Source organism: Opisthocomus hoazin, chromosome 24, assembly GCF_030867145.1.
Source record: "Opisthocomus hoazin isolate bOpiHoa1 chromosome 24, bOpiHoa1.hap1, whole genome shotgun sequence".
NCBI classification, from domain to species: Eukaryota; Metazoa; Chordata; class Aves; order Opisthocomiformes; family Opisthocomidae; genus Opisthocomus; species Opisthocomus hoazin.
The window spans coordinates 1586402-1611727 of NC_134437.1; the positions used below are offsets into that span (position 1 = coordinate 1586402).

At 42.6% G+C, this 25326-nt stretch overlaps 1 protein-coding gene across 6 annotated transcripts in view; it reads right to left on the reverse strand.

Annotated features, from left to right (window-relative positions):
- NCAM1 (neural cell adhesion molecule 1) overlaps positions 1-25326 on the reverse strand; it is a 228454-nt gene that overhangs the window by 52203 nt on the left and 150925 nt on the right. For 3 of the 6 annotated variants that reach the window (XM_075442634.1, XM_075442636.1, XM_075442637.1), the window contains 9 exons: positions 13551-13675; positions 12858-12932; positions 11133-11351; positions 10239-10382; positions 9230-9367; positions 8610-8727; positions 7193-7362; positions 6196-6338; positions 191-220 (listed from right to left, as the gene is read on the reverse strand). In XM_075442634.1, coding sequence (XP_075298749.1) covers positions 191-220; positions 6196-6338; positions 7193-7362; positions 8610-8727; positions 9230-9367; positions 10239-10382; positions 11133-11351; positions 12858-12932; positions 13551-13675 — 1162 coding nt within the window. The remainder of the gene's footprint in view (positions 1-190; positions 221-6195; positions 6339-7192; positions 7363-8609; positions 8728-9229; positions 9368-10238; positions 10383-11132; positions 11352-12857; positions 12933-13550; positions 13676-25326) is intronic. The other 3 variants (XM_075442635.1, XM_075442639.1, XM_075442638.1) reach the window with 1 other exon arrangement.

A 25326-nucleotide genomic window follows, 5' to 3' on the forward strand; every position in this document is an offset into this window, starting at 1 on the left:
ATTACTACATGCCAAGCAACTTCTAACTCTATAAGCTGTTTCTTTTATGCATTGATGTTTAATTTGTTCATATTATTAATGCTGGTTTAGTTGGCATGGTTACTGGACTAGAGACTTGTTAATCTGTAATGCTTAAAAAAACCAAAACCAAAAAACTAATAAGTTTGCTAAAGGTCTGGTAATTTTATACCTCTTGTTTCTCGGGCCGGGTCCACGAAGCCTGGAGAGAACAGATACAGAACACAACAACAACAGAAAAAAAGCAATAAAAGTTTATCAAAGGTTGCTTTTAGGTATCATAGTGTATGCACTACATTGTGCTCTGTGCACATGCAGGCTCCACGTTGTATCTCTCATGTGTGCGGTGATCACAATTTCCATTTCCTAATATAACCTCAATTTAGATTTGCATTCAAAATCTAATATCCTATAAATTGGTCTTCAATGATTAAGCAAAAGCTAATAGTACATAAAGACTGCTTCTGTTTTTATGTACTGAGTCACTATTCCACTTGTTACATCTCAGCATTTCTAGAAACCTGTTCCCACCATACTGGGAAACTGATTCTGATGACCTACATCACTAAATAGCAAAGACAGTTACAGAACTGGTTTTCTAGCACTAGTTTGATAGCCACCCGCACACACTGATTAATATTAACACTCGTATCATTAATGTGATCATGCATTTGTACACGCTTTTACATGCATACTGTGCCAGGAGTAGGAGACCTTGAGCTGCAGAGCATTGAAACAGTATGACCTCCCCTGGACAGGAGACAGCAGGGCAGAATCTTGTACATCCAGCTGATAGTGACCAGCTCATTATGCTTATGAGCATACAGCACCCAGTACTTATTGGGCTTGGGACTACTAAACAACAGGCATAGTAAAACATGCACAAACCTTAGCAATAAACATACATTTCCCATACAGAGAAAGTCACCAACAGTGTGGATTATATTCACTGTGGTTCAGAAAGACCAAAGTTCCCGGGTTCCACTTTTCCCCTATAATTTTTCTTTCAAATATTTTTGTTCTGGTCTTTATTTCAATTGCAACTTGATCCATCTCAGTTCAGGAGTCAAAAATCACCTGCTAATATCACAGCCATGATGGCATTACTCAATGTGAGGCACAAGCATTGCTGACGTGTGGATATAACAGCATACGCAAGAGTGACATTACAGAAATGGAGATTAGAGCTTAGGAAATCAGAATAAAAACGATAGTACTGTTTCCACAGTGCTCCTAGTGAACAATGTGAGACTTGGGCATTAACCTCATTTTACAATGGCTTTGATAAAAGCAAGCTATTTGTTTGTAACTAGAGGTCTGAGGTGAAGCCACCTGAAGAGCAGCTCACCAACACCTGCATGGGCTAGGACACTCCTATTACTTGATCATTTCTATGTGTGTGTTTTATATATATATATTTATATTTATATATATATATATATGTTGTGCACAAGTTCCTTGAAAGCTGAACACGCAACTATAATAATTCAGCATAATCGCTTTTTGATGTACCGGTCATTCTCTGTACCTGAGCAAGGGAGGCTAGCCAGGGAACTGCCTTGCTTATACCCATGCAAGTCCCCTTTTAATCCTGTTCACTAAGTTTCTATGGTGTCAGCAGAGCAGGTTGTTTGTTTTTTTTTAAAAAAAAAAAACAAAACAACCCACCAACCAAACAAAAAGACATGTTTTTATCTTTTGGTGCTCAGTGGCTGTCAACCTAAAGGAAGACGAAGGATGAAAAAAGCCTGTTCCCACACTTCCACAGTTTGCTGTTTCTTTGTAACGGCACTCGTGGGTGTAGGGAAAAAAGGCAGAACCACATTCTCCACCCTGGAGAGTTTCATACTAACTCTCCCTCACCAACACAAAAAGATACACATGCTCTAATTAGCACCATGCAGAGGATAGAGGGGAAACCAAAAGCCTCATGCACACTAGCATATTCTCTTCCCTTGGAAGCAAGTTGTTAAATGGAAGCATCTTCAGTTACAAGGGAGTGCCAGTGTAGTTTACTCCCTGGATCATTAAATCAAAATATATTCCCATGTACTTCTCATGAGATATGAAGTACAACACAAATTGAAGGCAGAGAATTGTATTCAAGGTGTCCACTTCAACGAAAAAAAATCTGGAAGTTAAACCCAAGTTAAATTTTGAATCGTTAGATCTGTTGCAACAAATCTAGAAGCACTTTGCTGAAGGTATTGCAACAACGCTCATTTGCATCAGCAGAGTATTTGGCTTGTCTCTATCTCCCTCAATTTTTTTATTAATTATTATTTTTTAATCACTTCACTGCTAAGTTTGACTTCATGTGAGCTGTGCAAGGGAATGCGTTTCTCTCATCTTCTGGTTGCTATGCCCTAGCACACTGCTGCAACACTGACAACCCAATGCTTATATCCTAGCAAAGGGGCACTCCTTACGTTGCTAGAATTCAATCAAGTTGTTTTAATCTAAAAATTTCTAAATTTTTAACAACATTTTAAAAACCATTTGTTTTAGCTGCTAACAACACGGAGCTGATAGAGACTACGGGTCAGTAACTGTAACCCAGAAAATAAGCGGAAGGATGCATTGGACTGTTCTCAGGGTAGCACAACTCAGCAATATAATTGACCTGTCAGAGGGGTGAGCAAAAAGACATCTGTTATTCAGACAAGCTGTCACCTACTAAAGGGGGCCTCTAAAACTCTGATTCCTTCAGAGGTCAGACTTCTGCATTTTTCTACTTTAGGAACAGGGAACCTTGTGGGACAGCCTTGGTGGAAAAGGCTAAATAACACTATACAGGTTAAACTGTAACCAGGATACAGGAGGAAGAATACCAGAGCTGATCTCTTCGTCTGTTCTTCGATTCCTTTACTCTGGTGAGAAAATGTTCACTTTATTTTTCACTTGCCGTAGAGAAAATGGTAACATCATGCAGGTCTTGATAGATAGGATGGGAGGCCAGAAAGTAGTTCTGAGTGAGATCCTATGCCACATATATACCTACTGCCAGCTCTGGTAAGATGTTAAAAGGCCTGCATAAAAGCATCACCTGTTACCCCCCCATTCCTCACACCCGGAGCTGTGGGGTGAGAAACCTAGGGCTGTCTCCACTACTGGCTCATGAAAGTGTGTGTAAGAGTAGTTAGTGATTGCCTAATTGAAAAATCTGACAGGAAACACACTCATGTCTGCACTAAAACTGTAAAACTTTTATACACCAATACATAACATATCAAAACTATATTTACTGAATCACAGCTAGTATTCTGCTAGAGTAACGGAAGAAAGACATCGCTCAAAAAATCATGAAAAATATTGAAGGTGATGAGGAATATGGCACACTGGCTTGATCAGTTTTACATTTGGTATTATTCAAAGAGAAAGCATTCCTCCTCCCTACAATGCCACACAGCAATAAACACTTGCGCAAGGATACAGGCAAACCATTTCAAATCATCACATTCATGACTTCCCAGGCCTGTTAGTTCTTGCTATGTTCTGCAGTAGTGATAGACAGGAATCGCAGACTGATGGGGCAAAAGTTTCTCCTAAGTAGCATGTTCCTACATTCACAACCAAAGTAAAAAGCACATAAGCATTTTTTTTTCTTCTTTTAAATTTTACTTGTGCATTCTGCAGAGCAGCAGAATGCAAGCTGCCAGCTTACTAGTAAGAGGAAGCTTCCACCATGCCAGTATCTGGAAGCTTGGTCTGCTCATCTGTGTTAGTATGCAATTGTCAATCATCTGATTTTGCTAGAGTGCAGTCACAATCACTTGCCTTTACAGACCATCCTCAGTGCAAAAGACTGTTTGTCCAAGGGGTACGATGTTATGGAGGCATAGCCATAGAAAGCAGAATCTTTTCCTATGCATGCTAGGATATCAACAGGTCCTTCAGGAAGGTGTGGGAGTACTGAAATAGTTGTGACACTGTCAACCCAGGTGCTTGGGCTATAGGACCTCCTGCCCCTCATCTACATGACGGACTGTCTCTGTTTTTGGACAAAGACTGAGGGGGAAAAAAATCTCTAAGCCAGAGAGATTGTTTTGTTTGTTTGCTTGGGGGGTTGGGTAGGTTTTTCTGAAGTACCAAATGTTCATGGGAGTTAAAGCACCTCTAGACCTTTAAAAATCTGGACTGAAGTATGGTTACAAAAGTAAACAACATACAGCAAGACAGATGCATCCAAGTATCTAAAGCATGTTCAGAAGTAGGGTTTGATAATTTTAAAAATAGTATTGTTTGTCCCACATCAAAGACTATCCACTTCCCTGTGCTATCCCAGAGACAATAAGTGGATCAAACTGAACACATGCATTTGGTTGTACACGTAATACAGTGTTTATCAGAACTAGGACTAGGACTAGGAGGATTTCTCCAGACATCTATACCATTCACCCAAATTTGCAGCACAAGACACGGAACAGGAAAAAGTAAAACCCAAAACAAACCAAAACACACATACACTCATAAAAAAATTCTACCTAGAAAATGCATGGTATACGTTAAAAAAACATATCTTTGCCCTGAAGGTTTGCACCAGTACAATAGACACATGGCAGTACCTCAACCCTTTGATTTTCCCTCCATCTATATAAGAAGCTGTCAGAGTATTAACCTGTTCCTTAATAATGATCACTAACTTAACAGAATAAAACAGGATATATGAAAGTCTCAAAAACAGTTAGCAGTTTTGTCACTGAGATCCTGTTAGTTTAAGTGGGCTAGACAGACGGGACTCTGCAAACAGGCTCTCCTTCTGTTTGATTTAGTGATTTTATTTGATTGACTTCTATTTGATTTAGTGTTATTTCAGGTTTTATATTCTTCTCTCTGACAAAGTTCTGTGGCTGTTATCCCAACTCTAGTGCTAGCAGCACTAGAGCACTTAGCTCATCCCACCACTCTCCTAGACAGACACAATGCCATGAATAACCTTATCCCGTCAAAACAGGTCCCCCAGTCATGCTGTAGCAAGAGCCCAAGCCAACAGCTTTTGAAAGCAATGGAAATTTCTCTCTAAACATTGCACGGATTTACACTTGCCCTTGAATCCAAAAGGTGTCAAGAAAGAATGAAAGCTGGAAGATTTTGGCACCCTGACTATTAAGTTACCCATTAACAACATGGTGAAGAGCTGACATCATGGAGGCAACTAATAAAGCTCATTTAGGACGCTATAGTGCAGAACAACAGCTGTGTGGATGACTGACAGTGGATACCTCTATCACTTTCAGACTTTTATGGTAAATCAGCTGCTGCCTTCACACTGAGTCACAATCCCTGGTATGCCAAAGTTAGTTGAGCCTCGAAGCATCCTCTTATTAGAAGATTATTAATAAGCAACAGCTCCTTACTCCAACTTTTGTCTAGGCTTTCTTTGGCTCTAAACTATGCCTCCTGATCACCTTATCCAACTAGTAAGATAGATCCACAGTAATAGAGCACATCCTAATCTTGTCTACAGTTAAGTGGCCAATTAAAAAAAATAGCAGTGTTTTTTTAAAACTGCTAATTATTTTTGCCTTTTAAGAACAAAATGGTATCGATGTGAGCAACAAAACAAGTGAACACAAAGGCAGCCAAGCTTCTGTGCTTCAGGTACATGCAGTATTAGAATACAATGCAGACGGGCAAGAAGGAATTAACAGGCTCATTTTGGTCCACCGCATCTTTGAAAGGTAATACCCCACACCTCTCTACCTGCCACCCTCTCAGATCATGTCATCATCACGATGACAGCATGGACAACACTGGAATCAGGGTGCTCATTCCCACCTCTCGGCTTGGAAACAGAAGGGAAAAACCCTTTCACAAGCTTCCTGCAACCGTAGGTCCCTTTGGAAACTCCTATGAAAAGGGTTCAGGGCCTACTGCTTTTCAAGTTAATTCAACTCAGAGTGATACCACCAGGAATTAAACCACATATTCTCAGTTGTATAAATTGAGATGGCTCTTTGTACAAAAGGACACCTCCAGCATTACTTCAGCTGTGGAGCTGACCCTTTAGCAGACAGTCCATGCAGGACTGCACATGTTTTCACTAGAGAGAGGAATCGCCATGATTTCTACGTGCATCTGCACGTGCCTATCATGCATGCTGGATCAGTAGAGGCAGGCAGATACAACCTGCATTGATCCCAGCAAATAAGACCATGTTTTTGGGAAGAGTTATACCTTCTCTTCATTGCTGATGTTCCGGGTGGAAGTTCTCCAAGTGATGGAAGGGATTGGGTCCCCAGATGCCTCACAGGTCAGTGTAATCTGATCCTCCAGCTCCATGGCTGTTTTATTCTCCACATAGGTGATTTTGGGTTTTGCTGAAAAGAAAAAGCAACCTTCATTCAGTTAGTGCTCAGAATGAAGCTTGCCTGTAAACAGTAATGTTTGAAACAAACAACACTGGAGGAAAAAAGGCTTTTGAACAGGCACAAGTTTACTGCCATATGGGGAATGGAGCAGAGTGACATTTGAGAAGAGGGTACTAGAAGACCTTTTCTACACATGCTTACCACTGAGACTTCTAAGAGAGTCTAGAAGAGGGTGTATTTGAAGAACCCATTTAAGAGAGTACAAATGATCACTCCCTGGGATTATCAGCTAAGTCTTCCACCTCTGTCTACTTTCTCTGCCCCAAATCAGCCTTTTGATAAGCAGCTTTGTCAAATAGCTGCAGCGGGATGGGACAGGGAGAATTATATTCCTTAACACTCCTAGATTAATGGAAGGTAGGAAAGCTGCTGACTCATTACTGCAAGCTTGAGGTGATTTACACAGTGGTGGGGTGGAGTTCACCTCCCCGTCCAGGTTATAGCAAGTCCCATTGAAGTGCAAGCGCCTTTTTAGTAGCAGCTTTGGTTGAATTCGGATTCATTCCTCCAGGCCTGGAAGCTATTTCAAGTAGTATGTGAATCTCACACCACCCTCTGCACAGGACTGAATTCCTTTTATCAGAGAGGAAGCAGAGTGGAGTTGGCATCTGTTTCAGACACATACAGAGAATCTGTTTTGCCTGGCACGATGGCAGAGGTGCACAGCATTACTTGGGAAAGAAGCAGCTCTGGATAAGCCCCATCAGGCATTACATAGGGGAAGTAGGTTACTTCCAGCTTGCACTAGTGAGCTACCAATAGCCAGCTGGATTGGAAAGGGGGGATGGTAAGAGCATGTTTACCAAAGACTTTGAGATGAATGGTAGCATCCTGCTCGCCAGCCTTGTTCTCAGCGATGCAGATGTATTCTGCTTCATCACTCTTTTCCACCTTCTCGATGATGAGCTCAGACCCATCGTAGTTAAAATTGTATTTCTCTTCATCATCGGCCTGTTCTATTGGCTCTCCATCCCTGCAGAGCATAAAGCACACTGGCTGTGTTGGAGAGCAGAAGCAATCAAAGACTGTTTTAGGCTTGTTGTTAATGCTAGAACTGTGTAACTGCACCGAAACGCCTCAGGTTGAGAGGGACCACCATCTTTTCCTTTCCCTACGGGCTACAAAGCTTACATTTTGATCTATTCCTAATCCCTCCTGCCTTAGGGATCTCAGCAGCTGAACCTTTCACATCCTGACGCACATCATAGCCTACATGCAAGAGCGAGCTATAAACACCACTGAAGGTGGCTTGCGTATCAAGGCAGTATTCCAAGTTGTCATTAGCTTTTTCAGCATTACAACTTGTCCTCATAACCTTCAGCAAAGCTACACAATTTCAAGAACAGCATACCTACAGTCTGTATCACTGCCTGACAATGAAATTTATACCAGATGAAATGAACAGAAAGACTTTAGATGCAGATCTGCCGGCATGACAAATGCAAGCTACAGCATCCACTTTTGCCTAAGTTTCCCCACCAGTGCAACAGATGATAATAAACTGACCCACGGGACAGGTCTGGTCAACATAAGGCTTCATCTCTGTCTGCAGTTTGACTAAGGATGTAATGGGACGGGGAAAAATCGTTGTTTTTACTGTTGTTCTGGTTTGTCCATGAAGCTATACTGGCAATGGCTGGGACAGAATTAATTTTCTTCATACTAGCTCATATGGTGCTATATTCTGTGTTTGTAACCAAAACAGCACTGATAACACAATGATGTTTTAGCTATTGCTGAACAGTATACACACAACATCAAAGGGTTTTCTGTTTCTCACAATGCCCTGCCAGTGAGTAGGCTGGGGGTGCACAAGAAATTGGGAGGGGATACAGCTGGGACAGCTGACCTGGCTGAACACCTGCCTGCCAATGGGAAATAGTAGAATGAATTCCTTATTTTGCTTTGCTTGCATACACAGCTTTTGCTCTATCTATTAAACTGTCTTTATCTATACCAATGAGTTTTTGAATTTTACCCTTCTGATTCTCTTTCCCATCCCACTCAAGAGGCACGTAGTGTAGTGTTTAGCTGCCTACTGGGTTAACCCACAACAGAATCTAACTCCAATTCCATTATGAGACCATTTCTTCTCTTGTGAGAAAAATGAATTAATCTTACTGCAGTTAAAATATTGCTTTCCCTCCAGCCTGGTTTTCCAGGCCTTAGTGAAAACCTCCACGCTCACACACAATCAGGATATTGTACACAGCATCTTACTTGGTCCACGTCATGGTTGGCTCAGGAAAGCCATCAGCATCACATGCTAAGGTCACAGACTGGCTGAGGCTGGCAGTGGCATTCATAGTGCTCTGCCTGGCTCGCACAGAAGGAGGCACTAAAAGGGAAAGAATCCACATTCAAGTTAGAAAGGACAGAATATGTGAGCAAGAGTGAGCCCTAGAAGGCTAACTGTAAATCTCTGCAATACACACAGATATCACTAGTAATTCAAACCCTTATGCCATCACCTGCCAGCTTCAGTCAACAGGTTTGATGTACGAGATCTCCAAAGCTACCAGCACAGGTAAGGAATGGCAGCAGGTGGGGAGACACACAGAAAATCCGTATTGTGGGCAAAACCACTTGTGAGTCCCAACAAGATCAATACCTCACTCTAAGTTATGAGTCACTTAAGATTTCTCTTGAGGTGACAAATTCCTGTAAGCATCTGCTAAACAGTCAATTTCATGGACATCTTTATTTGACACACTAGAGAAAAATTAGTAAGATGATGGTAAATCATGAGTGTGAATCTAAAGTAACATTTCCAATCAGCAGCCTGGAGTGCAGGTGCTATATACCCTGCCCCCCTCCTAGCCTTACTCTAAGCTGCTCACCATTTACGATGACCTGAATATCTTTGAAGTTGATCTCCCCACGAGCCAAGATCCGGCCCTCACAGCGGTATGTTCCTTCATCTGTTTTCTTGATTCCACGAATCTGCAGGTAGTTGTTGGACAGGACTATAAATCGAACTGGAAAAGACAAAAGGAAGGTTCACCCAGGAATTCTCAGAAAAGCTCACTGCAGGTAACAGGTTCTTCTCCTCTCCTTGCCCTTTCTGGGCTGAGACAAGCCTTAGTGTAATAAAATTTCCCTTCCCATCATTTAATGGAGATGCTGCTGTAACTGGATCTGACACTGCTGGGAAAGAAACCAGATATGGGTAGCAGGCAAACTTGTCTGGTGCTTTATACCATAAGTACACACAGAGAGACAAACAGATACATATAAGCACACAAGCATATTTACATTTAATTAGTATCAGAGAACAAGCAATTTGAAACTTGCCCCTCTTGTGCAAGGGTGTCAAGAGTTCAAGACTTACTGCAGTTCCCCTGTGCCTCCAACAAGCAGACGTGGCAAACACAGCTGAGGCACAAATGCTCAGCGGAGTCACAGCTCTGGAGTCACCTCTGCCAGTAAAATGCCCCTTGGGCATGACAGTCTGCAGCACTTTGAAAGAAAGGGAAAGGTTTTTGCAAGGAGCTTTTAGCCCCTTTTCCTTAGGAAGACTGAAGAGTGTCACAACACGCAGCTTTTCTGTCTCATGGCATTTCTCTTGTCTGAAAACTTATTCTAGTATTCCTTGGCCTATTCCAGTGCCAAAGCCTCATGGCCATTTCTGTGAGCATTACTTTCCTGCCATTGCCAAACCACAGCACCTTGAATAACTAAATTCACGCCCTTAGACCTAGTGTCAGGTACAAACTGCTTCTCTCCTCCCTTGTGACCACCATCATTTTGCTCTCCCGAACCCCTTGTATGAGCCCAATTTGAGCCCTGATGGGAGATGGACGTTTGACCTCTGAATAGACAAGCATCAAGACACCTCCTGTGCCTTACCATCTTTTTTTAGGATAATATCCCTGCCTTTGTGCTTCCAGATGATAGTAGGAGGCAGTGAGCTGACCACATCACACACAATCACGGCATCATCCCCTTCCTTGAATTCCTGAGGAGTGGGAGCATTCTTGAACATCAACTTTTCTGAAAACAATGGAAAGAGAAAGTCACTGCAGCTTTCTTAGCACACCTCAAGCTGTGCTCCTCACTCAAGCTTGAGGAAAACAAAGAAACCCAAGAGGACATGTTCTCTGGAAATCCTCACGTTCCCAAGGGAAAGATAAAGGCGTGCCTGACCCAATGCACTGCAACACAGGACCCCATTTTCCAGCCCTGCCTCCCAGGCATATCAGTAGGCCAGATCAATACTCTAACTTGCTCGCTGATTTGTCTACACTGCAAAGACACAACGTGAACTTGGAACTGCTCAGCTTCCCAGCAGGAAGGGGAGGAGCTGCTATCATAGCTCTGCTGGACAACATGCTGATGGCTTATTATAACCCTTCTGAATGTCTGATCCTCTTTACTGAAGTCTAGTCTTATCTCACAGCATGTCTGTCACCCACAAAAGCTGCTCTCTCTGCTTACTCCTCCCAGACATTTATGATCTGCTAGAATCTTCTCCTCTACCCCTTGCTCTCCTGTCTTTCAGAAGAGTTTAAGCAGTAGACGTACTGGTAATGCCCTGACAGGCCAAGGTCCTAGTTCCACTCTCCCCTCAAAACCAAGAAGTGAGAAGGCTGCATCTTCTTAACATTCCCTTTCTTTTCACACCCTCCCCCCCTTCCCCTTTAAAAATCGCCTTTTCTAAGTAGGTAAAATGGTTGCCTCCCTAATCTTGCCTCATACATGTACAAGGTAGACCAGAAAATAGCCTCAGAGCCGCACTCTTACGGAAAATTTTCACATTGACGGTGGCCTCGGAGTCTCCCTCCTCCACGCTACTGACAACACATTTATAGATGCCAGCATCGTCAATGTTGGCGTTGTAGATGGTGAGGGTGGAGGAGAAGTCATCATTTCGCACCACTGAGATGCGCTGTTGGTTTGGCGTCAGCTTCTCACCGTTAGGGGAAAACCAGGAGATGTCTTTGTATTTGGCCTCCCCTGCCACTATGGACAATAAAAGAAAACAGACAAACTGAAATGAGTTCCTAGCAAAACTGCACAGAGGAATTAAATACAACCAGCAGCACTATGCAGAAGACAGACCCAGGGGAAGGGCTTCTGGTACCTGAGAAGTAAGCAAAGAAAATTCTCTCTCACAGCACTCTGAATGGTCAGCTGCTGTCCTGCAAAAACGATATTAGGTTGGTTTTATAATCTAAATGGGTACACTCATTTTAGCCCAAAGTGGCTTTCTATGCATCCTGGAATCCCATGTCCCAGTCCCTCCACTACACAGATCAGCCCGAGAAATAAAAATCTCTTCCTTCTTCAGCTCCATCATCTTTTCAACAAATACCTATGTTTGCAGAGTGGGCTACTTTGCATACCAAAACGGTGACATTGCTGTAGCAGCAGTTCTGACACTGATCAGCTTAAACCTTCTGCTGCATCCAGTGTAAGTGCGAATTGTTACTAAGTGGTTCTGGGCTGTCTCATTCTTGCAGCTCATATCTCTGCATTCCTCATCGTGGCCTGTTATTTGCGACAAACCCGTGTTATTAGAGTGGCTTTAATTGGTCCCACAGTTTTCTGAATGCAAGTATCATCACAACAGCACTTGCTCAGAGTATACTTTCATTTTTAAAGAACTAGCAGTAACAAATTACTCTGCAGCTAAGCACTTCTGAATCAGATGACCTCATTCCTTGTCCCAGTCAGTATGCTCCTGAGGAAGTGTGGTCGTCTGATGACATTTTGCTCCCAGAGATCACTATAGCAGTTATTTGCTCTGTGTCACGCTTCAGGATGCTATCATGTCAGTGCTCCAACATACTAATTCCTCCCATTAGAAACCAGGCCAGATGCTTTCAGGAGAACCTCTGAAGAGGATACATGGATGCCAATATGGAAAAAGCCATAAAACTGTAGGACGCGCTTTAGGGCACATGGATTGTGTCAGCACTACACCACTGTGCAGGAGAACAGCCTGGGGCAGTTAGTGGCCTGAACAGTGAATTGTGTCACAAATGCAGAAATGCAGGTTTTCAGCAGCATTAAAATTCTTCTTTGCAGAGGTAACATCTCTCAAGTCACCTAGCACTCCCATTACTGCTGTTAGCAGTTGATTACAGAAATAATTTGGAAAACCAACAGGCTTAATTCTAAATTCAAAAGATCAAAGAGCTGTGAATGATGCAAGGTCCATTGTTGTGGCTATTGCTCAAGCTTAGAGACAGCATCTCAGTACCTCTTTTTTCATTTTAAAATCTGTTTGATGGAGCTGCTTTCTGCTGCCAGCTCTCCAGGGAGAGCGCATTTACTGTTTCCAGTAAACAGCATGTGTCACCTTTGCTACTCAGTCTTATAAACCATAAGAGCATATGTGAAAGGAAGAGCAAGAGATCTTGCAGCTACACCCACCACTGGAGCTTTTACCCCAGAGTTAATACATTGATCGACCTTCCCAGCAAACCCAAACAGAGACAACTGATGCCCCAAGCCATCACTCACCTTGACATAAGAAGAATTTTGATTCTCCGACGCTGATCTCCCCCTGGCTTGGAACAATGTCCACTTGTAGAGAGGCTGGAAAAGAAAGGAGCACACAGAAGATGGTTAGACAATAGCAGTGGTCTTCAGCAAAAAAAGCTTTGCCAACATTCCAATCCCTGTGGCTCCTTCTCCATGTAAAGGAAAAGCATATAGCAGAGCATTCTTGGCTTGATAAGCGTTGCTATTTATCAGTAGTTATCTGAATGTACAGCGCCATGGACCCTTGAGGATACAGAAGAAGTTGCTAACATTGAGTTGCTTCCAGCCCATTATAAAAACCACATGGAACGATACAGAAAGGGCTGGTTTATGTTCAAATCTCTACCACACCGCAATACTAGGGAGCGCGCTTGATGTGCACACCAAAACATCAAGAAGCCTGTACAGACTACTTTGAATTCAAACTGGAACTGGCTCAAAGGCCTATCCTGGCAGCATATACAAGTTATCTTTGCTTTGGAGACTTCTTGTTGCTCTATACGATACCATATTCATACAAGACCCAGCTACCAACCACCACAAATGCAGAGTGGCAGTCACTGGCATACTCTGGGTCCTTGATCTTCCTCAGTCTCCTACTATGATCTTCCAGTCAGAAACCTAGTCCAATCAGCCAGCAAATCAGCAACGTTTATAACAGACAGAGCATACCTGGATTAGGAAGGAAACTCCTCCAGAATATACTGACAAGGACTTTTGACAGTTTGTGACTTCTGCCTTCACTGCTTGCCCTTGCTCCAAGTTCATCCAGGCACATTTCACCTAATTCCCTCCTACTGCAGAGATGAAAATATTAGCAATGCTTTGGTCTCTTCCATTGTCTTCTCATGGAATATCATCAGTGATTTGGCTTTTCTGTTAACCTTTTTTGAGTAGTTGTTTTCTTGATTTTCTGTTGATTTTATTTTATTTTTAAATAAGAGACTGAAGGTATTTTGGCAGCAGAGATGGAACAGATGTTCCATGGACCTGAGTGAAGCATCTATTACATGTCTGTCTGGAATTGAGGGAGCCTGGAATCAGTGAAAGACACTGTACCTTCTGTGCTCCCTACAACCAAATCCAGTACAACCTCAAAGGAATCATATGAAAATAATCCAAGTTAGATAATAATTCCAGAAAGGATATTTGAGGATACTGTTGCTGAAAGAAAACAAAATTACTCTCAGACATCTTCAATCTCTCTTTGGACATCTTTCTTTAACTCTTGTGCTGTCTGAGGGTGCTCACCTTCCTTGTACTTTTCAATGAAGTACGTGTTGCCCTTCTAATTCCTGCACTTAGCCTGTTTTATTTCTGGCTAATTTAATTTCTCCCAACTATACTACTTTAATATAATTCAATCCTAAACAGAACTGTAAGTACAAAGAGCCAAATATAATAAAAGGCTAAACATTTATTACATTCAGTGCAGCAAGGACTAAATAGCCTACTTCTATAGGCTCATTTTTGTTGTTGGTTTTCTACAAATCTTTCCAACATCTGAATTTTACATTTGGAATCATATTCTGGGGTGCTTTTCCTGGGAAGGTCTCTGCTGTATGGAATGAGTGCAAAGGAACTACAAAGAGATCTTAAATGTCTCAAATTCAGACCTCCGAGTTCCTCCAGACCAGATTTCTGCTTTGCAGTGCTATGCAAAACATTTGTTCTTCTTCATTACAATGGAACTAGATTTGAGCATAGACAATAACAACTCAGTTAATGTATTTTGGCAGGAGCTGCAGCAATGTGCAGCGATACAAAGATTTTAGAAGGACATCACAGTAGTTTCCAGTACGAACACTCCAGAAGCTGGGGGCATCAGTAAAAGACAGGCACTGGGACCTTTTTGCAGTGCTTTCAAGTTATCAATTAAACTGTCTTTTATGATCTTGTCTTCAGCATGTGAGTGATAGCTCCTGTTTAGAAATTACATTTACAGAACCAAGAATCCTTAGTCTCACCCAAATGAGGGCAATTTGTTAAGGAACATTGAGAGCTCCTGTGTAAACAATTAAATGTTTGCTAAAGTTCAGAGGCTCTGATCATTGCTGCTGTAAAAGCCTTCTTACCTTCACTCAAAGCAAAAATGAAAGGCCAACATTGATAAAAGAAGTCCAAAGTTCAGTTTTTGCATCTGTATTTAGATATCTAAATTAAAAGATGGGCTTTCAAGAATAACCAACCTCTTGAGCAGCTCTCTAAGAAGTAGGGCAAGTCTCCTACACCTCAATACCTAAGCACAGCGTAGAAGCTACATTTGGAGTCCCACTACTGAAAAAAACCCCTGTTTTTTTCCTCATTGATTTACGAAAGTGAAACTGATTAGCATTTAACGGATGAAGGAGAAGGAACATAGCATTTTGGAAGTGTCACCACAAACCAAAAGCAGAAAGTCAAAGGTGCTGAATTTACTAAAATAATTCTGTTTTAGTAGAGTAAGGAGAGAATCAACAATCACAGCAAAGTAAGTTAGACATCCAAGATGAAAGCTAACCAGATTTCTGGTCTGTGTTGCGTATAGTCCAGTATGACTACTTGTTTCCTGATTTCAATTAGATTGGTACTAAACAAGTGAGAAACCAAACATACCTCTTTATTTTCATGTTCATTTACAACCAGCCTTACCACCACGCATATCCAAACATGTCCACTTCCCATTTCCCCCAGCAACATCACTGACTTCTTCATAGCAGAAATTATGACCCACTAGGCAGAAAATGTAATTGGATTCTGGCTTTCCTCCAGCTGTAGCTTAACACTGCAGCAGTTCTGTGGCCTAACAAGTCCAGGTCAAGTATGAATTTCAGGAGGTCAAAACGAATAGGTTTTATTTCGAAACTGCAGCCATTAGCTTGCAGAAAACAATGATTTTTATCAAGCTATTCCTCTACCCCATGTAGCCAGAGCACTTCTCAGCAACTTTACCACAAATGCTTTGTCTGTAACCTTCCATGTTTTCATGCTGTAGTGCATGAAAACCCTTCGCCCAAAGCAGCTAATTTTACCTCCAGATCGGAGGTGCGTTAGTTTTAGCTGCCAAACACACCTGGGTTTTTAAGAAACAAGCACTGCTTTGGAAGTGAAAACCTGTGTATACATGCCAATGGCAACATTTCTTACAGTACTTGGGAAACAGACATATGACCTGTTCGGGTTAGACATTAAGTATATAGCTACACACAGAATGAAAAAGCATTGCCTGACATCATTAAAAAAAGAACAGAAGCAGCAGGATTTTCTCATAAGGTGTCTGAGCGCATTTCTTTAGCCAACAACCATTCTGACACAGCATGTCTCTTCATAAGTAAACTGGAAGCAATTAATTTGAGCCAATGGAGCTCCACAAAGCCTAATAATAGCGCAAGGTCCATGCACCTTTCCTAGTTTTAATCTCACCAGATTTTAGCGGGCTAGACTGATAAATACTAGTATTCCATCTCAAAAGACTCAGATACAGCAAACAACCCAGCCAAGATTCAACTGCAACCAGGGCTTGTATGTACTGTGCATTCTAGTTCTAACTAATGTTTGCATGTATGGCTGTATGCCTTGCCTACCCAAGAGGCTTTCAGAAGGAGGAGATTAACTAAAGTATCCCTCGACCTCGAGTAATGGCAAGGGGCTTATTACAGCCTCTCTTGGCCTGTCCGAGACACTCTTCTGAGCTCTGCACTTTTAATCAGCAGGGAACACAATGAAGTTGTGATTGAATTCCCCCACAGCACTGCCTTGGAAAACCTGAGAAGCCTAAGGAAGGGCATTTAGACTAGTAATCAACTTGCTTTCTACTCAGCCAAGCACCGCTAGCAAACAGTGGGGTGCTGGTAAAATGGCTTTGAGCTATTTGAGATGTAATATAAATTCATACCTTTTTTTTTTTTTTCCCCTCCACACTACACTATATAAATATACCAATGACTCTCTTCTACACTTTTGAGAGTTGCTGCATGCTGGGAAGGCAGTGACAAAGGCTGGGGTTATTAATGCCTTTCATTCCATTCTCAGGTGGTTTCTATTACAGCTAGAAATGAGAAAAAAGGTTCTGTGTAAAGCTTTGAACTTTTCATCACTCCAGAATTCAGCATCTGTGCTCTACCTTACATCTTTTTTTATGCACGTCTGTGCCACATTGGATGCAACAAATAGGAGGAAATCATAGAACCAGGAAACAGCTTACTGTAAATACAGCCAAAAGGGCCAGGCAAGTGATCTGAGCCCCGGCAACAACATCCAGCTCTCAAGATTTTCCCTATTTTTGGGGGGGCTCAGCTCCTTCTGTACATTTAAGTGATAGGCAGGCTTTCAAGAGACTGAAACCTAAAAACCACCCTTGGGACAGAGGAAGGCAAAACTTTATTAGAGTCTTAGAAACAAGAGAAGGAAGGACATCCTTGGCTATGTCTCATTCAGTTAGTGGTTCCTCTGCTCCATCAGCTGCAAAGTTAGGCCAGTAACTAGCAGATTTAATGCTAAGTAATAGAATTTCTGGAAAAGTTATGTAGAGGGGCAGTATTTCCTTCACCAGTAGTCCCCTGTATGTCAGCACAGTCCCTTCACCCATGACATGAGGGAGGCAGAGACGAAACCTCCTGATATTATTATGAACACAGGAAATGCACTTTTCAAATCTAGCAATTACCATGACACAGAAGCTGTGACCTCATGAGTAGCAGGAACCAGAGAGCCAGTATTATAGTATCTACTTTACTCTTCAGTTTCTTTAATCTAATTCCAGGAACAAGATGCTGAAGTACCCTGTGACAGGATCAGGTAAGTCAGATGCACACTGTATATCCTGTGAGTTTTTAACCACATGCACTGTTACATACTCTTTCACCACATTTAAAACACGTTATTTCTGTGCAGCACACAAAACAACAGGGAAGTCAGCACAAATGAATCCACACCCTTTAAACTCGATTTACCTTACACCAGAAAAACTGCACAAGGCCAGTGTCATTCAACAAACTGCTGCTGTCAGAAGCACCGATTTGGTCTTTTAAAACGTCAGTATCTTGTTGAATGCTGCTATTAAACAGCGATAAGGTGACAGTCACTGGCAGGCAGGGCTACAGTATTAAAGTGGCTTGGGAAATAGTGCAGAATATCAGTAACAGTGCTAGGCTGGCCCTAGAACGGCACATTTGAGTTACTATAGTATGCTCTACTTCTGAGGGTACCTGCCACTCTTGTCTGTTCTGCTCACTTAGTGTCCTGTACAGAAGGTGAATTACAGAGCTTCCATACAAGCAAGGAATACTTCCTCTTTAACTCTTTTGGCGCAACAGGGACACTCCACAGTGTCTGTATTCTCTGCATACCTATATTGGACGATATCTGAAAACACACAGGCACAGCTTTAAATGTACATACTGATACTATGAGAGTTTTCTGCACCAACACAAAGCTACACTTAGATCCTACTGCTAAGCTGACAGAAATGGGGGATCCTTGGCAGCAGCAGCTTCCAAAGCGGTATCCAATACTTTCATTACCCTCTAAACACAGAGGGCTGGGCATAGCAGATTTCCTTTAGCAACGCACCTATCCTAACAACAGCACTCTTGCAGGGCCTTACAGAATAATCTGTGCATTTGTTTCAACCTCTTTGTAATTTAGGACATTAATGTCACAAAGTATCTCAACAGGCATTATCATTATTTTTCTCCAAGTTGCTCTGTCCAAGCTTGCTACAACATCAGTATATCCATAAACTCAATCTTTATTCAAAGGCACAAGTCACATACTGAGGAGTTCCCTAATGTGCAGAGACACAGCAGTGCTGAAGCACAACAGGGCTTCCTTTCATAGAATCGTTGAGGTTGGAGATGATCTTTCACACACAAGTAGCTCTTGCAGGAAGGAGTATCTGTTTACTGACACAGAAGAAACACATTGCTGAAAAGATTCACGTTTCTTTTAGTCAACACAGGAGGGATTTCTCATATGTGGGAATAGGTTTCATGATGTGAAGCATAAGGCTAAGAATAACAATACATACCTATATAGATCATAAAATTAAAAGCAAAAGAACTGTTCAAAATAGACAACACTGAGCCAGAGAGGCACATAGGATGGTTTAATTCTGGGAGAATGCATGATCCTACAGTTATGGCACTAGCATATGCTTTCAAGATTAATCTTGGACACCCTGTCCTTCCACAGACTGCCTGTATGGCACTGGACAAGTCACCTTCAATCAGTGACTAGTCCCCAGCTATGCTAAATGGCAGAGGCAACTTCTCCATGGCACAAAGGCAACAGGAAAGACACATATTGAAGACTGATGCGCTCAGACCATGGCAATAAGGTGAAGATTATCAGAATTCAGACCTAGCTCAGACTCCGATTTTGTTTAAGAAACTGGAAGGAGAAGCATGTCTAACACATTCAAGGCTGTTGACCCACTACTCAAGTCATCTCTAGCACTGCTGCGTCTAAGGTCTAAGCATGTCAATATAATATGTTATGACTCCTTAAAACAGAATGCCATGCCCATATGTAGTGTGTGTATTGCATCTCAAGCGATTTACTTTTCCAATACTAGCCATCACTAGGAAAGGTCAAACCCCTATACTTTGCTAAATACACTCAATACAGCCAGTGCTTTCCAGGTCACCAAGAATTACTTGCACCTAAGAAGTGGCAGGTAAAACATAAATCTGCATTGCAATGTCCAAATTACTCATCTGGCCAGAAGAATGATTAGCGGTTGAGGAGATAAGAGAAGCTTCTTAATTGCTCGAGACCTCAAGTGGCACAAATAACCCTCTTCATGTCCAGAACCTGAAAAATTACTTGCTCACCTTCTTCACAGCTGCTACTGGCTGCTCTGAATTTCTGCAAAACAAGATCAATGTAAGCACATCCACTGCTGCCTTCTATCAGAAGGTTTTCATTAGAAAACCAGACACCATGATCAGTGGCTGCTATTATGTACCTCACTGCCCACATGCATTTTTGTGCATCAGACATTTAGACTGCCCCTATGTTTCAGTGACTTTCTGCAGCACAGTAGGTGAACTACAGTCAGCACAATCTTCTGGCCTTTTCTCTTGTCTGCAGATACGCAACTGCTTAACAGTATAGACATGATTTTGCTCTCAATGTAACAGCTGGATAGGTTCCTAAATGCTCTTTCTCTTTTACTTCTCAAGAGTTTCCCAGCATCCTGATTAATGTCAGGTGAAAACAAGCTGTCAGTTAATATTTCAAATAATGCATAGTATTGTTCCTCCTCCAAGTTTTATCCTACCAGTGAACCCAGTGTCAATGAAAAATCACTAGGCTCAGCAGGTCACCTGCAGTGGAAATATGAAAGATAGTTGTATTTTGATACTGCATTGTTTCAGGCCAACTTAGACAAAATATTTTGCAATTTCCTTCTCCTACCATTAAGGCAGGTAATTCCAAACACGTCTTGAAGTGGTAGTTAGTAGCCTTGTATTAAAAAAATAAGCATAGGTACACAGTTAACAACTGGTGTTTTTTTAAATTTTAGTCTGTCATTATTAGCAGGTCTGCAGGATTAGATAAGCAAGGATGCCTTCTGAGGCACACACAACAGGTATTTTGTCCTTTTTCCTTTGGGCAATATCCCTAAGTGCAGTTTTCTCCCCCATATTGCCATGATTTTCCACCACAGTACACATATGCAAAGGTCCTTCTTCATACAGAGGAGGATACAGAGAAGGCAGAGTTACTGAATGCCGCCTTTGCTTCAGTCTTTAGTGCTAAGGCCGGCCCTCAGGAATCCCAGGCCCCGGAGGTAAGAGAGCAGGCCTGCAGAAAGGATGACCTTCCCTTGGTCGAAGAGGATTGTATGAGAGATCATTTAAGTAATCTGGATGCCCACAAATCCATGGGCCCTGATGGGATGCACCCAGGAGTGCTGCGGGAGCTGACAGATGTCATTGCTGAGCCACTCTCCATCATCTCTGAAAGGTCCTGGAGGACAGGAGAGGTGCCCGAGGACTGGAAAAAAGCCAGTATCACTCCAGTCTTCAAAAAGGGCAAGAAGGAGGACCCAGGGAACCACAGGCCGGTCAGCCTCATTTCCATCCTGGGAAAGATGATGGAGCAGCTCATTAAGCAAGTGGAGGAGCAGAAGGTTAGCAGGAGTAGTCAACATGGATTCACCAAGGGGAAATCATGCTTGACCAATCTGATAGCTTTCTATGATGGCATGACTGCCTGGGTACATGAGGGGAGAGCAGTGGATATTGTCTACCTAAACTTCAGCAAGGCTTTTGACACTGTCTCCCATAACATGCTCACAGGCAAGCTCAGGAAATGTGGGCCAGATGAGCGGACAGTGAGGTGGATTGAGAACTGGCTGAATGGCAGAGCTCAGAGGGTTGTCGTCAGCGGCACTGACTCTAGTTGGAGGCCTGTAACTAGTGGTGTCCCTCAGAGGTCAGTACTCAGCCCAGTCTTGTTCAACTTACTCATCAGTGACTTGGATGAAGGGACAGAGCGTACCCTCAGCAAGTTTGCTGATGACACAAAACTGGGAGGAGTGGTGGATACACCAGAAGGCTGTGCTGCCATCCTGTGAGGCCTCGACAGGCTGGAGAGTTGGGTGAGAAGAACCTGATGAAGTTCAACAAAGGCAAGTGCAGGGTCCTGCACCTGGGGAGGAACAACCCAATGCACCAGTACAGGCTCGGGGCAGACCTGCTGGAGAGCAGCTCTGCGGAGAGGGACCTGGGTGTCCTGGTGGATGACAGGTTGACCATGAGCCAGCAGTGTGCCCTGGCTGCCAAGAAGGCCAATGGAATCCTGGGGTGTATTAATAAGAGTGTGTCCAGCAGGTTGAGGGAGGTTATCCTCTCCCTCTACTCTGCCTGAGGGAGGCCCCACCTGGAGTACTGTGTCCAGCTCTGGGCTCCCCAGTTCAAGAAAGATGAGGAGCTACTGGAGAGAGTCCAGCGGAGGGCTACAAGGATGAAGAGGGGACTGGAGCATCTCTCCTATGAGGAAAGGCTGAGGGAGCTGGGCTTGTTCAGCCTGGAGAAGGCTGAGAGGGGACCTTATAAATGCCCATAAATATCTGAAGGGTGGGTGTCGGGAGGATGGGGCCAGACTCTTTCCAGTGGTGCCCAGCAACAGGACAAGGGGCAACGGGCACAAACGGAAGCAGAGGAAGTTCTGTCTGAATACGAGGAAGAACTTCTTCCCTCTGAGGGTGATGGAACACTGGAACAGGTTGCCCAGAGAGGCTGTGGATTCTCCTTCTCTGGAGATACTCAAAACCCGGCTGAACAGGGTACTGTGCAACCTGCTCTAGGTGACCCTGCTTTGGCAGGGGGGTTGGACTAGATGATCCACAGAGGTCCCTTCCAACCCCAGCCATTCTGTGATTCTGTGATATTCACAACTGAAGGCACCATAGATTAATTTCCCTGCAATCTCAGTGTTGACAGAAATTATGTCAACATTAACAATCACATTTTAGTTTCTAATACAGAGTCCTCTGCTCAATGTCTGCTACTCTTCTACATGGTATTAAAGGAAGCCACTAATGCATTGGTGTTATCAACAAAGCTGCCACTCATATTTACCAGACACACATAACAGGTTCTGCTGCAAGATCATTTATATAAGCAACCAACAGCAACACATTCTGAAGAAATTTGACATATAATCAATTCTGGCTCTTCGCAATCCAAGTCAAGGCGACCCTTTACCTTCTGACTAGCATATAGTCCCAGCTTGCGATGAGTTTAGATGTTCAAGCTTCTGTGTAATCCAGGCGCTTTTGCACACAATGTGCTGCAATAATCAATTTAACTTAAAGAACTAGAGCTTTAAATTCCCAGAGAAGAATCTCAAGAGAGATGTTGTGACTACTATGTTTTGTACTGGTAGCTCCCCACTACAGTAAAACCTAACAATTTTGGTATTGGGCTGAAGTACAGTGATCTAAATGTAACTGCAGTCTCAATAGCTACTTTGCACCAGTTTTCATTGGGATAGGAAACTCCTAGTGCTCATATATGCAGAAACACACCAAGGGGAACCTGCTGGACTAGAGAACCAAGTACAAGAACTGCAGGTCAACTCCTCCTCAAAACTTCCTAGTGTGAGCCAGTCTGCCTGTGCTCATCTGCATCTTCTCATCCTTCATTTGTCTTTAGGCAGCAACCACAGCATTCATTTTGCATTTATACTGTGCCTAGCACAAGAAAATCTGAGATGCTGCACTATTCTAAGACACAGCTGTAAGAACCTTTAACTAATGGCTGACTGCCATGCCATTGCTTACAACCAGTCAGCAATCACTCCTTGCATGAAGACTTCTGATTGTTAATCACTAGGTGGAGTGAGCAATCATCTTGTAGTTATTAAAGGCACAAAACACACTGTAAGAAATCTCTACATCTCCATTCTGCCATAGATGTTGAGAAGCAAAATTATACGGGCTTTTTTCAGACTCTCATGCCTTCTCCTGGTGGTGGTTCTCTGTAGGAGCCGAGGTAGCAGATTAGATCGGCTGTGGGTCTGCTCCAGTCTGCCACCTGCCCTGTTTTTTGTCCTCAGGGTGTCTGCAAACAATGTTAAGGCTTTCTCCTAGGGACCGAGTATACAAAGGGCTGGGAGGCAGACTCCGGTGGTGACATTAGGCACAAAAGAGACCTGCTGTGTTTGTCCAGCAGCCTTCAGTCAGGTAAACTGAAGATTACTTCTGGAAATCAGGTATCATCTGAGAAGAAATGTTCCTCTGAATTATTCACATCAAGCTCATCTGTACTTATTTTACACCAGGGAGTATTCAACCCTAATTGCTTCAACCAGCCTTTATCAGCAGAACAATTTGCTGACATCATAACCTGGATAAACAGATTCATCACAGCAATGAACTATGCCTCAAAATACAGATACAATTGTTCCATACTTGCTAAACTTTATTGCTTAGTATATGATAAAACTAACAAACCCAGCACTGCCACAGATTTTAATCACTACTTCATCGTTATTTTTGCTTTGCAGTTCAGGGACACAGAGACTATTTTTTCCACTCTTCATTTAATAGACACGGAGCCCATTTGCATTCCGCTTTCAACTTCAAGCAATAAAGACCTTTTTAGCATCACATAATAACTGCATTAAAAGGCCTCTTCATAATCACACAATAACACTTTTTATAGCTCTGGTCTCACCCATATCTTTTATCTTGTTACAAACTTCCCCAGCCCTCAAATAATGCTGAATAACTCCCCATTGATTTGAAAAAACTCTGCTAATGCAACTTCCTGTTCATCTGTAGTTAAATATAATTAGTTTTGCATCTCAACAAAAGAAATGAGCTCAAATTAAGCCATGATTTCAGTTACAGGCAGCAAGGATGTCTCCCTGCTGGGCTAAGACTGAGGCTAACACAGCAGGCTTTACCTGTTAAGTAAATAACATGCCACTTTAAGCAGAGGGAAGTGTGTTAATGTTGGGCATTGGTTCTATATCTGTCTAAATTCAAAAGGACTCAAGTGAAGCAGAGTGTGAATGAAGTGCAGTGAGCTGCAGTCACCCTTCCACATTAGAAGCAGGCAGGCTACTGCACATACGCTTTTGAAGATCTGTCTGGGGCCATGCAAACAGAATGTCTCGGAACACTAAATACACTCAACTACAGATTTGCATTAGTGCAAATGTACTATGTGGTTATATCCATCACGGCTCCCTAGGATAAATGTGAGTTCATCCCCTCCACATCCTTCCGTTCCCATAAAACCACACTCCTTTAGCCTTCCACCACTTTGCCACTGACCCTCAAGGTTCTGATTTGAACTTCGGAAATAAATAAGGACCTAAATCCTTTTGACTTCACAGCAGGAATTGTTATCATGTTCAGCACGTGCTATGCGACAAATCTACCATCTGTCTGTAGCTGAAAGAAGTGGGCAGGAATCTACAACAGGACACACTTGCACATGCAAGGTAGACTGCCCCGTCTCCACATTTCTGGAGAAGCTTTTGCCAGAACAATTTCATCTCTTTGTACTTGCTTTTGGAAAAGATGCAAACCCTCCAAGCTTCAATTAAGCCCATCTTAAGCAACGACAGGAGACACCAACTGCAATCTGGGAAAGGCTAAGCCAGTACCAGCAGAATTTTTCACCTGACAGAGCTTGTTTGTCTGTCTTCTCAGCCAGACTCCGGACTGAAAACGAAAGGTGTGGCTTCTCCACTTTACCCAGCCACCATCTTTGTTAGGCAAGAATTTGTCAACAGGTTTGGAAAACCTACACTGAAAATTAGTCTTTGGTGGGTATCCATAGAAAACTAACCTCAGCAACAAATGCTGGTAGATTCTACGTGAATCTTCTGTCTTTTCTCTATTAACCTTAAATCAACATCTGTTGACCACATAACTCAGTTTTAGGGTGATGAAAAATGGGGAAAGGAATTGTCTCTCCTTCACTCTTAACATTCTCTCAGCATA